This window comes from Helianthus annuus, chromosome 9, assembly GCF_002127325.2.
Source record: "Helianthus annuus cultivar XRQ/B chromosome 9, HanXRQr2.0-SUNRISE, whole genome shotgun sequence".
Classification (NCBI taxonomy): domain Eukaryota; kingdom Viridiplantae; phylum Streptophyta; class Magnoliopsida; order Asterales; family Asteraceae; genus Helianthus; species Helianthus annuus.
In genome coordinates, this window is record NC_035441.2 from 120,529,841 (window position 1) to 120,545,488 (window position 15,648).

The 15,648-nt window shown below is 36.9% G+C and overlaps 2 protein-coding genes across 4 annotated transcripts; both read right to left on the reverse strand.

Annotated features, from left to right (window-relative positions):
- Positions 1–5,878: 5,878 nt before the first annotated feature.
- On the reverse strand, positions 5,879–6,961 carry LOC110878409 (TLC domain-containing protein At5g14285). The gene has a single exon (XM_022126706.2). The coding sequence runs from the start codon at positions 6,766–6,768 to the stop codon at positions 6,013–6,015; it is 756 nt and encodes a 251-aa protein (XP_021982398.1). The 5' UTR covers positions 6,769–6,961; the 3' UTR covers positions 5,879–6,012.
- A 1,050-nt stretch (positions 6,962–8,011) lies between these two features.
- LOC110878410 (transcription factor GTE9) lies at positions 8,012–14,030 on the reverse strand. 3 transcript variants are annotated; one of them, XM_022126710.2, is made up of 11 exons: positions 12,917–14,030; positions 12,024–12,847; positions 11,880–11,928; positions 11,651–11,767; positions 10,602–10,672; positions 10,355–10,421; positions 10,180–10,263; positions 9,988–10,106; positions 8,749–8,815; positions 8,523–8,653; positions 8,012–8,455 (listed from the first exon to the last, which is right to left on the reverse strand). In XM_022126710.2, exons 1-11 carry the CDS (start codon positions 13,281–13,283, stop codon positions 8,159–8,161), a joined length of 2,193 nt encoding a protein of 730 aa, XP_021982402.1. In that variant the 5' UTR covers positions 13,284–14,030; the 3' UTR covers positions 8,012–8,158. The 3 variants fall into 3 exon arrangements, with proteins under 3 accessions (XP_021982402.1, XP_021982401.1, XP_021982400.1); XM_022126709.2 differs by having other exon boundaries at positions 12,024–13,318; positions 13,653–14,009; XM_022126708.2 differs by having other exon boundaries at positions 8,021–8,455; positions 12,024–13,402; positions 13,653–14,030.
- Between the last annotated feature and the right edge of the window lie 1,618 nt (positions 14,031–15,648).

Genomic DNA, 15,648 nt, shown 5'->3' on the forward strand with positions numbered 1-15,648 from the left:
TACCTTGTAACAAGGGGTAACCCCCGCTCCCCCTTGACGCTCCGGCGATAGTGGGAACCTAAACAGTAAACACCATCCATACGTTTTTTAAATATCATACAGTTTTTAAAATTAATATCATGTTTAGGTCTAACCATCAACACATGCAATATCTTTTATATAGTGAGCTCAACAATTGCACAACTTTGGCAACCTAAACAGTAAACACCATCCATACGTTTGTTTCCATAGAAAAAGTAACAGTTTGGTTATGTTTTTGTTTTAAAAACCAATGTTGGGAAAATATTTTCTAAGATACATTTTTAGCCTTTATAAAATAATACGAATGGAATTTGACAAAATTGATTTCTCTCACATGAGGATGTTTGAACCTTATTGTCTATAAATGGGTGCAATGCACCCTTTCCCACGCACCCCGTGATCCTGTGTGTAATGTAGCGTTTGATGACCCACTTTGCACTTTAAACACATCACCGTAGGTGTAATGTAGCGTTTGATGGCTCACATTGCACTTCAAACACATCACCGTGAGCGCCTTTGTGTTTTTGAAGGGCCGTTCAGCGTTGGTACAGACTTAAATCGATGGTTGGCTTATCAGTAGGAACTTGGTTGTTACCGATGGATAATTCGGTGGTCGGCACGAAATTGATTCCTACCAAAGGTACAATTGTTGCTTGCTGACGGAGGCTTGGGTAGACAGGCACAAACATAGCGACTGCTACTGATGGCTGACTCTGTCCTTAGGAACTCAGTTCCTGCTGACGGGTCTAGTTGGTACCAATCGCTCAGGCGACTTGGTTACCGTCAAGTGGTTATAGTTATTTCTGTTGACGGTTAACAAACAAACGGGTCATCGAATTCAGGTTTAAAAACATTGACTGAAAATGACGGTCTCCCGTTGATTCAAAGGTTGACACTATTAGCAGAATTTTCCAATCATCCACTTCTGTCCAGATCCAAGTTTTTCCAACTTCAGTCTGCATTATGATTGCTCAATATATGCTTTTTTACGACAAATTTCTTTTTATTTCTGTCGTCTGTGGGACTTGAACCCAAGACCTCCCATTCCCAAAGTATTTAAAAGTTTTACCCTTGCCAATAGACCACCACCCATTGGTTAAATATATGTTTTTTAATGTTTCATTTTGACACTATCAAAAAATGTATGTTCGTTGAAATTTTTCTCCATATAAAACTTTAAGCAGATGAAGACAGTTGAACAACTCAAAACAATTATGTACAAAGCCACACCCTCACAATCATAGCTTATCCTGTTAGCAACATGACTCCGTATGTGTTTTTCTTTCTAATTTTTTTTGTGTTTGATTTTTGGTTTTAATGATGATGAGTCCTATACATGACAGAACGGAAAGGGCGAGAGACATTGATAATTAGCTTCCAATTACGTCGTCACGGAATGCAAAAGGGTGGTCTTTGGCCTTCCACAATGTTACTGCCATGGTTGGAGCTGGGATTCTTGGCCTTCCTTATGCCATGTCCGAAATTGGTTGGTCAGTCCCTTCGATCTTTCAATCTTAAACTTCTCAATTAAGCAAATGTTAGTAATATCATGGGTTATATCCTTATACACATTATGGCAAATGGTCCAAATGCACGAAATAGTGCCTGGAAAACAATTTGACCAATACCACGAGCTAGGTCAATATGCTTTTGGTGAAAAGCTCGGTCTTTACATAGTGTTCCCACAACAGCTCACTCTTGCAGTCAGGATCAACATCGTGTACTTGGTCATTAGAGGAAAATCTTTACAAAGGATCTACGAAATGGTTTGCAATGATAACTGCAGATTCATAAGACTCACATACTTCATTGTGATCGTTGCTTCAGTCAATTTCGTGCTCTCCCATCTCCCTAGTTTCAATTCCATATCTGTACTCTCTTTGGCTGCAACAGTCGCTTCCATCAGGTACTCCGCAAAATATATATACACGACTAGGGATGAGCTTTAAATCCCAAATACCTGTACCAGTACCATACCTGTACCCGTACCGATTTAGGTATTCGGTACATGTATTGGTACCCAATTTTATTGACTTCAGTATTTGGTATATTCGGTACGGGTAAAAAAGGGTATTGGTACCGAATGTTATATAGAACTTTAAAAGTTTTTCTATATTATGTTTTATTTTGTATTATGATATTTAAGGTGCTCGGATCGATTTTACCTATTTTGGTACCCGTACTTACTGTATTGGTACGCGTACTGATTGTACTTATTTGGTACCCGTACGATACTGGTATCGATTTTACCTATTTTGGTACCCGTACTTACTGTATTGGTACTCGTACCGATTGTACTTATTTGGTACCCATACAAGTGCTAAACAATAAATAAATAAAGTGGTACCAAAACGGGTACCATACTGAAAATCCCTGTATCGTACCAATATATTCAATAAGGTATTTGGTACCTTGTATTGTTCAAATTTTGTACGGGTACTGTACCGATCCCTATCCTGGACAAAACATTAACAAGAAAAGATTATATTATTATTACAATCATATTGTTTTGTAATCATTTAATAACATTTGTTTGGTAAAAGAAAAATAAAAAATTGGACCTGTTCATAGTTGTCAATAGCAATGTAGCGATCGCTATAGTGCGCTACGTAGCGTATAGGTCTAGTGTCGCTATTAGGGTTGTAGCAATGGATAGTGAGAAAGCGACACTTATAATTATTAAATGGCAATTAAATATAGCTATAGCTAGATTTTAGGTTTTTGTTAAATCTACATGTAAAATAATATATATACCAGGGTATTATGATATATTATACATATAAAATATTTTAATTTTTTTTTTCTAGTGTATCGTTATTTATAAAAATGCCACCCGCTATTTATCGCTATTCGCTATGTAGCATATAGGTAGGTACCTTATCGCTATTTGTCGCTATTCGCCATTAACAACCATGGACTAGTTACTCTATTATTGTGTGGTTGTTATCCGTGGCAAGGGGTGTGCAACCAAACGTAGAATACGGGGATATACCAAGTATCACAGCAAACAAAGTGTTTAGTTTCTTTAGTGCATTGGGTGACGTGGCTTTTGCATACGCCGGCAACAATGTTGCGTTGGAAATTCAAGCCACGGTTCCTTGCAACACCTGAGAAGCCCTCAAAGGGTCCCATGTGGAAAGGACTGGTGGTTGCATATATTGTTGTTGCCGTTTGCTATTTCCAGGTTGCCATTATAGGATACTGGATGTTTGCGAACAAGGTTTCTGATAATATTCTCATCAGTTTACATGATGCTACGTGGCTCATTATCATGGCTAATGTGTTTTGTTGTTCTTCATGTTATTGGAGGTCATCAGGTTCAAAAGCCATCTCTATGCTTTACCAACAAACTTAATGTAATAAAAGATAATCTTAAGTTTATATGTTTGTTTTGTAGATGTATGCAATGCCGGTATTTGATATGATCGAAAGTGTACTTGTCAAGAAATTTAATTTCGCCCCTAGTTTTAAGTTGCGGTTTATCACCAGAAATCTCTATGTTGGTATGTGTACTGCTTTGAACAAGTCTAGACTCTAGACACGGGAAAATGAGCGGTATGGGTAACGAATAAAAATGAGTATTGGTCAAAAACTCCAAATGAGTACTTATTCCAGTACGGGTATCAGGGTATGGTTGGGTTGACCCGCAACCATCTTTCGTCTATTTTTTCTTTTAATAGTTCTGTTATAAACATTCATGCTTAAATACAATTGCGAAAGTCAAAAATTAAATCATTAAAACTAAATACAACTTTGTTAGTAGAGGGAAATATGAGATTATATGGATTAAAAAAATATGCTTGGAAGACTGCCACAGTATGAGTATAATAGTGTAGGGGGGAAGGGTGTAAGCGGGTAGCCCCCACCCGCACCCAAACACCTCCGCTGGTGGTGCGGGTAGGGCCCGATGGGTAGGGGTGGGTTTGGGTATAACCCGTATGTTTGTGTGTGTGGGTATGAGAGAGATAGAGAGAGTTGTGTGTATGGAAAGAGAGTGTGGGGTAAAATGGTGGGGTCCATGTTTTAGGGTAGTGGTGCCGGAAAATCGAGTAGGACCGTAGGGGAGTGGATGGTCTAAGTGACATGGCGCGACAGGATTGGTGGAAGTTAGGGTAAAGGGGTTAAGTGCCAATCCCACCTTAACAGAGGACTGGACTGAGAGTCTTTGGTTGTAAATAATGCGTCTTTTAATTTTAGGAGTTAATTTACAAGTATTTTCCAGGTAGCGGAAACATAGTGTACGTGAGGCTAGGACTCCGGGGTTACTTCTTGACGCCTTTATTGCTTTGTTAAATGTTAACTGATATTCGACTGTTTTTCCTTTGGTGACAGCATTAACAATGTTCATTGCCATCTGCTTCCCTTTCTTTGGTGAACTTCTGAATTTCTTTGGTGGATTTACGTTCGCCCCAACGACACATTTCGTAAGAAACATTAATGCTTTCCTAGTTTTCTTTAATGGGGGTCGCTAGATATCATGATATTTATGTTTTTTATTTATTATCTTGTGTTCTTGATGGTTTAGTTACCTTGCATAATGTGGCTTGCAATCTATAAACCAAACAGGTGGAGTTTATCTTGGATTACTAATTGATCTCTCTCTCTCTCTCTATATATATATATATACACACACACACACAGATATAATATATGTGTGTGTATTTCAGGTGTGTATCATACTTGGAGTTTCTTTGATGAACGTAGCACCTATTGGGGGTTCAAGGCAGATCATTGTTGAAGGCAAAATATACAACTTCTTCTACTAAAAAAACTATGTGTTCCGAACTTCTTACACATAAAAAAACTATGTGTTTCAAACACCAGGAGAAACTGTGTGATGGTGTTATAAATAATTTGCACTGGAGAAATCCCTTTAAGCTATCTAAAGTAAATATATATGTTGAAAGATTGTTTAAAAGGAGAACGATTGAGTCAAGAAACTTACTTGCAAAAGTTCCAAACTTCAATTCATTTTCACCGCCAACTTGTCCGCATATCTGTAAAAATAGTATTTAAACATGCATTTCTAGAGTAGATACATGTAGCTGGGATAAAGGAAGAAAAAAGGTAGATACATAATACCTGCATTTTAGTCTTTGTGAGCTGCTGCTCATTATATAAATCATGTGAAACTGCTTGTAATTCTATCGTGGAAAAAATGCAAAAAATGCAAAAAAAGCAAAAATGATAGTGTGCTGTTTTCCACGCCACTGACTTGGTTGAGGCTTTGACTATTTCTAAAGTAAAATAAACATAGTTCTCACACACTCATGTTGAAGCAACGACAAGCATATATCAACATATATGCATATGTTAAGTGCAAGATCTGTGGACATAATTTTGACAACGTACAAGAAAGAGAGCTTTCCTGTAAGTTCTACTTCTACCAGAAACAAAATTTCACAAAGAAAACTGTAACCAAGCAATGCATGAAACATAATAAAACGGGGTGAATCATCATCGAAATCTGAGATATGTAAATAGCTAAGAACAGTTTTGAATACGTACAAACTTGTCAAATTGCAGAAATTAGGTCTGAATATCAAGAAGCAGGTCAAATTGCAAAATTTGAATTACAGTGATGCTTGTCAGATTGTGAAATCTTCAGCATCACTCAAACACACTTCCGCTTTAAGGTTACATCGTTAAATACTTAAATTACAGCATGGGACGACAAATGAAAGAATATTATCTTAGATTATTATTTTCCCTCGATCCTCATTATCATCAACAGCATAAAAGTACAAGCGGTGGCAATTATAGTATTGGCTTTGTTGGCAATATTTACGGAACAAAATACATAAAATAGCTAAAAAGACTAATGTCAATATGTCATGATACATTTAACTCTACAAACAAGATATAAAGCATCACTTGCATGATTTTATTATACTATTTAGAAAGCTAACACAGTTACATGTTTTCGTTTGAGATAAATGGACAATTCATACACAGAACGTAATCCAAATCCCAAGTATTTCCCTAACCCCCCTATATAACCTTCTTCTCCTTGTCAATCACATCTATTCTCTCCCTATACAAATCAACCCACCTGTTCCAAATCCAAACTATACTAACCAAAATCGCCGAAACCACAACGGAAACCCACGAAACCCATACCCACCGAGGAATAACCCCATCCGCCTCCCCACTCAAATAAAAACCAACCATTCTATAAACAAACACAGGCCCCAAAAACCCCCTAACAACAGAATACAAAGCATAAAATGGAGGAGACAATACATCGAACACCTGGGCTGCAACTTTCGACTCCGCCCGCAACGCATTCGAAAGCGTCCAAACGTTCTGAAAAAAGCTCGTGACCTCCGCTAGAACAAGCAGAACCAAAACCCCATAAGCCCCATGACCCACAAGGTACCTACATGTTACAAAAACGAAAAGGGTTGCTAAATGGTGGCCTATGAAGAGGATATCTTTAGGGTTGAAGATGAGATAGTGACAAAGGTCCATTAAGAAGTATGCAATGCTGTATTCTAATACGGTGTTTTGGGAATCTGTGTTGGGTGAGGAGAAAGTGTGGGTGGGGTTGGAGATGAGGGCGTTTGAGGCTAGGAGAACTGCAGGGGTGCCATGTGCGAGTGAGATTAAGCAGCTGGAAGCTTCGGGTCGGAGTTTAGGGGTCCAGGTGCGGAAGATGAGGAAGTGTGCAGTGAAGTAGATTGTGAGGAACATGGAGAAGAAGAGGGGGAGGTGTGGGATTGATGAAATTGAGATGGGGGAATTCATTATAGGAGAATATGGGGTTGGGTGGAACAAACCCTAAATTGGTGGTGTTGATGAATGGAAGGTATAGATACAGATGAGATGTGTGTGTATGTATGTATGTATGTGAGAATTGTTGTTGTTACAGATGGTAACGTGGTTTCCGAGAGGTTGAGAAAAAGGGAAAACAAGTGGCAGCTTCTCGAAATGTCAACCCCCTTCCTCAATTATTGAATTTTTAGTTAGGTATCCTACCGGTCTTGCTAATCTCTTTCGTTAAACTATGAATTTAATAGTTACGGCATTCTCAAATAACCTTCTAATGCATTGGTACCCTCATGACTTTCTGATACGGAGGTATAGGTTCGAGTTGGAGCAAAATTGCTTAGGGTTGAGCGAGTGAGGTCACCAGCATCAAGGCTGTCCTCGAAAATTCTAAAAATAATTTGAACCCTTAACGAGTAGTGGAAATCAGCCCCTTAAATATGAAAAAGCTTAAAATATTTAATAGAAATTTAAGAAGTATATATATAGATCATTTTTAACCCCCCCCCCCCCTCAAAGCTTTGGGCCTCAGACGGTCGCCCAACCCCAAAATCGGTTCTGACCAGCACCGTCTGCATTTGCGGGTGTGAGTGAATTTTTGCCATTGGGTTTACCTAGGTGATCCGCTTTTGTTGATTGTTCAAAAAAAAAGTTATAGCATTGCGTAATATTCGATTTAAAAAAAAAAGTTATAGCATTGCGTAATATTTGGTTTTAAGATGCTTTGAAGAGAGAGTGAATGATGTGGAGAAGAGTGAGCACAATGTGGTGAGGAGAGGACTTGGTGGGCGTTATTGTGAAAAAAAAAACATTCAAGAACACGTTTTGTGAGGGAAAAGGGATAAAGGAGACGTCAGTAGCTTTTAGTTTGTAGAGCCATTTCTATATAGAGGCAAAACGCAAACGCATATATGATGGAAAGGACCACTGGACCTTACATGAAACTCATTTTAAAGCCCTTTATGGATGGTCTTAGTTCTTAAAATTGTAATAGGGTCGTTCTAAGTTCTAACCATTAAACGTTAAAGAAACGTGTTCAATCCATATAAAAATGAACATTAGATTTATAATTTTGCTTACCATTATGTTACATAATTATTATTTAATACAATTTGTAGGACTATGTGAAGATAACAAATAATACTAATTTGACACTTTTAGTTTTACAATCGTTTTGGTCAGTTTCGTGTGAGATGAAAATTCGGTAGGTAAAATGAACACATTTTTAAGATGAAAACAAAGGTTTCTTCATTGCTTCATTTAACTTTTACTTTAGAGAACCTCATCATCATCACAACATCATGTATACAACAAACATCATTCCAAAATTCTCCCTAACCTCCAATAATTTATAAGACCACACCAGCACTCACTTGATTTCACCTTCTTCCACATCATTATTTACCACCTCAGGCCGATTGGCAGGCTCTAACTCGATTTCTTCTTCATCTTCATCTTCATGGTCATCCCTTTTCATGTATAACCCCAGTTGTTCCAATGGATTGCTGGACCCGAAATTGAAACTGCCTAACCCATCTTGAGACTCATGTTCAGGGCTTATCTCATCTAAGCAACTTGGCAACAGTTGTTCCGGGTCAGCAGTCCTTAGCATTTCCAAGTCTTTCAGGAACCGAGATGTCTCGTCAATCTCAACCGTCTTTTCCATCTATATCAACACAAAATCATATTTATTATTCATTCTCATCCTCATAATCAGAAAGAGTTTAAAATACCTTTAACAATGCCTGTCGAGCTGCTTCACGTTCAAGGTCTCTTTTCCGTTTTGCTTCTGCAGCAGCTTCAGCCTCGACTCTCCTTCGAGCATTTTCTGCTGCTTTGGCTTCTGCTTGAATTCTAGCTTTTTCTGATGAATTCATAAAATTCAAATGTAATTAATTCACCCTCACAAACTCCAAAGTCAAAACTGTGTTTTATCAACAATGTCAAACTCTGTCTAACCTTTCCTTTTTTGATTTTCAAGTTGTTCCTTCTCACGACGTAATTTCTCCGGGTCAGCCTTTTCATCCTGAAAATTATACATGTAACAATTCTAGGAACATTAGCTACAATAGCTAATTTGACTTTTAGGAGTCTTTTTTTGTCCTTTTGTGTTCCTCACCCCCTTAATTTTCCGCATTGACACTTCCCCTCAACTGACTAAAACTTGGTAAAATGTCATTTTGACCCCCCTTTGAGTTTCTAAAAACTTATTTTTATGTATGTGTCAGTATAAATTCAAGTTGGTTTACGTTTTGACGTAAATTTTTTTTTTTTTTTTTTTGGAAATGAGTTAGGTCAAATATAACATGTTTTGTGCTTATACGTTTTCATTTGGTTTAAGTTTTGACGTAAACTTTGTTCGGAAATGAGTCAAGTCAAATACAATACATTTTCATTATTAAACGGTATGAATTCGAGTTATTTTACGATTTGACGCCGTTGCAACGCGGGACGGGTAAAATTACTAGTTAAAAATAACACCCGGTAAGAACCCGTTAGGTATATTGCGGGATTATCGTAACTGATTTTTTTGGTGACTGTAAGAACCCGTTAGGGAAAACTCACGGTCCCCACCAATATGTTGTTAACCAGTAAAATTACGTTGGGCCACTGTTATCAAAAGCGATCGCCTAGGCGACCATTACCTTTTCCCACTTCTCCCTCCTAGGTAAAAAAAGCCACAACATTTTTCTTTTGAAATTTTATCTTGTATATATTTTAAAAAAAAAGTTAAGAGATATTATACATGTCTTTTTATTTAACAATTCTGCTATATCTAACGACCTCTTATAGAAAACAATTTTCATACTCTTCTGATTCTGTTTTTTTCCGGCAAAACATATTCTTCTGATTCTGATAAAAGGATTCTGCATTATATCAATTGCTTCATATAAATTTTACTATTTTTTACATTTTAAACTTTAATTGTTTTAAAAAAATGCTATTGGGATATTTTGGTGATTTAAAATGATTGTGGTACTTTATTATAAGGATTATTAAAAAGGATTTACGTATGTTTTGAAGAGTGTTTTTTTAATATATTATTTTTATGTTTTTATTTACTTTCGCTTTTTTTTGCGCTTCTCGCCTAGGCCACAGGCGAGGCTTTTGCGCCTTGAGTGCGCCTAGCGCATTTGATAACTTTGTGCTGGGCATATGGTTTTTCAAGGGATTAAGGCAACTGATTATGTTACCAACCTGGTTGAATGTTTTTTCTCGAGCTTTTAAAATCGTATCAGCAAATCGGTTTTTTAAGAGAGCAGCTCGGTAGAGTTTATCAGGTGAAACCTGACTTTCACTTGGAGGAGCACTATCCCCTGCATTTTGAAGATTAGATGATGTTAACAAAAGACCTACAAACAGGAAAATGCTTTGTGTTGCAATGCTTACCATCATCTTTCTGGATATCTAATTCAATGGAGTTTGGCTTCTGCTGTGAATTTTGCTCAGCATGGTCCAATGCACTAGCCGGCCCTAAATATCATGTGTACAAAGAAACTATAAGAAAACTTGTAAATGATTCAAAAAATTGTTTCTCAATGTTTATTATACAGCTAAAACTCACTATTTTCAACTGGATAGGTCATGCCTGTCTTCTGACCCAAATCTGCTTCAGCCACAGTGGTTTCCTCCTATATATATATATATATATATATATATATATATATATATATATATAGATAGATAGAATGATAGATATTAGGTACACAAGAGAAAGAGTTTACCCAACAAAAGCTACATAATGGTGTCTGGTGTCTCGTAAAGACGTAAATATCATATAGACATAACGAACTTAGAAATTCAGGATATACCTTTGCTCCACTAAACGAACTAGAAGCTTTAACATCTTTTAGTTCATTTTCTGAAGAGCTAGAATCAGAATCTGAAATAAACCATATAAAAAAACTATCATACTAGACAAGCATTAATAATAAACCAAAGTAGCCAATGAACAGCCAAGCAGCCTATTATTTCATATTCGAAAAAACCCTAAGATAAATATAACCATCAGGTTAAACATGAAGGGTTTGAGTTTGACTAGCAATTGCATAGGATCATAAGGCCTTAAATAGGTTATGCCTCAATCAACTACAAGAGATATGGTACTCTTTACATTGTGAAACTTTTAACTATCTAACACATCAACTTGAACATCAATTATATGAACACTAGCTAAAAATCCGTAACTGTTTTTTATCTAAATTTCCTGCCCTTCGGCTTCTGCACACCTTTTTTCTAGCTTACATTTCTCTTATCCTTTTCAATCTCCTTCACTTGTTCTGCTTGATGGTTTATGGAAACACTACTACACTAGTTTACAATAATTAGAAACCGTTTTCTGAGCAGCAGCACAGTTACTACATTGATTATATTCCTGTTAGACTAAAAGTTCAAAGCTATACAAGTTTATGTTTGACTAAAGAACTGTTAATAATTCGTTTGAAGTTTAAATATGATTGACAAACTTCATACACATAGGAGACTATTTGTGAAAACAAGGATAATCCTAAGATACCAGCATTCCCAACTAGTGAAGAAAAGCTAGAATTTCATCAGTTCTCATTCATCATTATACCATATAGGAAAATTCGAGAAAGGTCATCTGAGCCCTTAAGTTCATCAGTTAAAGCTTAACATCAATAGCTGAAAAGCCTTTTTTTTAAATTACCTATTCAGCCATTAAAACACACACACACACAGAGAAAGTACGCAACACTTTTGGGGCTTAAAATGGTATTATTCTCCTATTATAAAGCATGTAGAAGCTCTATTAGTAAATCAAGAACCTATCATAATCAATGGAATTCTAAGATGATAGTTTAATACAAATCATGATAACAGATATATATAACCTAATTACCACGTGCTTCTTTGGTGTTGTTTATGTTTGTTCCTTTATCCGATTCAACTGAAGGATAACTTGAAACGGGAGGCTCATTCCCAGCAACATCTACATCCTCATCCGCAAGATCATTCCCTGTAATACGTTGGAACACATAACAATTGAAGCAAGGAAACTCATTACCAAGTACTAACTCACAGCTATCAAATATAAATTAACAGGGGAGAGCGTGAAAGAACCACTATACCTTTGTACAGCTGCATAGTTGAGTTGCTAAGCCCTGATTCATTCAGAAGCTGCATTCAAGATAGAAATATGATAGTTTCAGGATATCATGAATTCATGACATACGCTATAATCTTCTATTGTGGATGAAGGGTTAAAAAAATACCTCAATAACACAAGGTTCTGCTTTGGCATGATTTTGTTTCTCTCGGATATGGTCATCCAACATCTTACGCAATTCAAAAACAGTTTCATTATTAAGATTGTCAATATCGATCTCGATCTCATCCTCTCCAGCATCATTCTTGTTTGAACCATGTTGCCTCAAAAAGTTGATGATATTATCTGGTAGATCTCCCAGATGAGTTAACAACTCCCTACTTAGTTTAACTTTATCATCATTACTCATCACCGGCTTAGATGGCTCTGCCAATAGGTTTGGAACGTTTGGTTGAACTGAGGTCATTTTTCTCTTCTTTGAAGATGGCATAGGCTTAACTAAATCAATCTCTTCATGAACCGTCGGCTGTTGAGAACCGTTTACTGGTAGTTTTTTCTCAATAGGCTTCCATCTTAGCTCAAAAAATTTACTAAGAACATCCGCCATTATATGCACGTCATTGCCAGGAGGATTGTATGTCATGGCATTGGAGAATGTGAGCCTGACATCAGCAGCAAACTGAGACGGACTTGAATAACTTCCTGAACAAAGTTTCGTTTTTATGGTCCCTAAATCCATGGGTTTCTTAATAACATTAAAGTAATCCGGAATCTTCAGAGCAACAACATCAACAGGCTTGTTAAACACCCAACTATGCTGATGTGTCATCAACTTTTTTAACAAAGTCTCACACTGTTTCCTCAAAAGTAGACTGAAAGTCTCAGGTGCAGCTGGATTAGCTGGCTCATTTACAGATTGAGGCCTTCCAGCAGCACCCCGGTTCACGCTACTTACTTTCTGAGCTTGTGGATCAACTGATTTCCTAACATTTGTTTGGTTCCCTTGTCCATTGCTACTACTTACTTTCTGAGCTTGTGGATCAACTGATTTCCTAACATTTGTTTGGTTCCCTTGTCCATTGCTACAACCAACAACATTGCTGGATGATGACACTGTAACCTGTGCCCTGTCGACGTCAACTCTCTTCTGAAATCCCCTAACCTGATCAAGTTCAGAACGCAAGCGAAGTAACCACTTCTCTTTCTCAGAAGATGCCAGTGCCGGCAAGGGGATGCTTCGTATAGGCACACCAAAACCATCATGTGTAGCAGAACTCAACTTAATCCACTTCTTTCTAGGGCCACTTGTATTTTCATACCCATGTGTTTCATTCCGATCATGTCCCAAACAGCCAGACCCTTCCGACTCTTCATTAACAACATATCCACCAGAATAAGCATCAGGAAACCTATCCTTCTTTGCCATTACTCCCCTAACACTTTACACCCAATCCACCTTCCCTGGAATATTACAGCAAGACATCAATCTCGCCTACGGAATCCATAACTAAAATCCAAAACTCACTTCTCAAGCCTAATATTCCCCTATAAATCTATAATCATCACTAGAAAAACACACATACACTCTCTAACCACAGCATCTACTTATATACTGTTTTCCTATTAAATTAGGGCATTATATTAAAACCTAATTCTCGCACAGATACAAATTGTGCAATTCATCAAGTTTCTAACAAAATTACAGCTATTCTAGGTTAAATTATCTACTTCTTAAGTAAGGTATCATACGATCAAATTAACGAAAGGGCAAAAACTATACGAACACTGATCTTACCGCAAAAACACTCTTCCGGTTGCAAAAATTGAATATATCTACAGAACAACAAACTTCAGGTCACCGGATACCTTACGTCAGCATGATTCAAACTCCGAGCCACACCAATGGCTCCAGAAACAACCGCGTAACCCTAAACCGAACGATCTCCAGAGGAAATGGATCTCGCGAAGTGGAAACATGCAGCGGTTGAAAGGAAGAGTCCGTGACGGAATAGCGACGGAGATGCGGAAACTTTCCGGTGGTTTCGAACGGAGATAATATGATCGTACGGAATGAATGCAAGCGAAGTTGAACTGAGACTCCTCTTTTTAGAGAGAGAAGCAGAGGGTAAGTGACAAGTGACCCTCTCGTTTAATTTTTCTTTTTTGTTTTGGGTTTTTAGAGTGAGAGTGTGTGAGAGATTGAGGCCGTTGATTTACGCCGTCGTGAAATCGACGGTGGTGATGGCGTTTTAGATCTGATTTGGTGTAGATCCACGTGGGTGAACCGTGATATTAAGTGCCGTAAACTTGTTAATTGCAAAAATGTGTTTTGTTGATTTTGGAAATTTTTAGACTAAAGGTAATGTATCTTAGTTTTTGTTTTAGGTAATATTTTGTTGTTTTCTTAATTGCAAAAGTGTACCATCTTTAGATATTGAGTTTGGGTGAGTTAATTAAGTAATCAAACATTTTGATCATGGTTGTAAAATAAGGTTTTCAAGACCGAGTACTTCCGGAGTAGTCGCTACAAGGTAGGCTGCCAAGGCGACTTTATTCAACTCCAACTAACAGAGCCGGCCCTGAAGGAGGGCGGGGAGGACAACCGAACAGGGCCCGTGATTTCATAGGGCACGCAATTTTTAAAAAAAATCCGATATTATATATGTAAAAACAAAAAATTTAATAGGGTATAACCAAAAAGATATTAACATAGGCCCACTTAAAAAAATCATATTGTTTAAACTATTTAGCCCATTAGGTTAATGAGCCCAATACCTAAATATTTTCTAAAAACTAATAAAAAAAATTTTGGGCGGCCCTAAGGGCACGTTTTTTCGAGTTCGAACAGGGTACATGAATTCTCAGGGCCGGCCCTGCCAACTAATTACTCGAATGTATCAAATGCGTTCAACATTGGCCAAAATCGGATCTAGTATGTCAATTCGGGTCGAGTTTGACTTAAAATAAAATAAAACATAATTTCTATGTCTATCATATTAAAGAATGGATATCAATTTCACGTATTTTGTTATAAATATTAGTAAATCTATGTTCTTTGACATATATTTTATTTCCGAAAACTAATTTCTTTATAATTTGGCATCTCGTGTACTCTCCGCCTAGGCCGAGTACTCTCAACTCCCCGGTCAACCGACTAGAGAGCGCCTAACGACTTTTACAACCATGATTTTGATTATGGTGACATTTTAATGATGATGTTGTGAATATACTGGAAATTAAAGGAACTGGTATTAAATCAAGATTTTAAGTGATAAATTGTAAGGTGTTTGATTGATCGAATTAGAATAGGAATTAGAATGTTACAATTTTAAAATGACAAAATTACGTTTTTAAATTCCCACTTTAGTTTCCCATTCTTACTTCTTCTTGAAACTTGCTAGCCCTATGTTAAAGATGGAACAAATCGGCTTCCATCGTTTGCCTTTTGAGTATCAAAATTAACTTCTATCGTTATTCTTATGTGCATTGAATTCAACTTCCATCATTCTTCTTACGTCGTCATCTGCAATTGTTATAGGATATCTGATTCATAGAAATTGAGTGTTAAATTAATGATCCATCATTGTTTTGATAAAGCAAAGTTTTAAAAGGGGACTTAACTTATAGAGTGTAAAAAGTAATTACGCATGAAAAAAAAAAAGAAAAAACATTTCAAAATTATGCATGCATGAAACCAAAATTATGTATCAAAATTACTAACGAAGGAAATAACAAAATGAAAATTACGCCTGAAGGAAATCAAAATTATGCAACCTATAAAAATTTTGTTT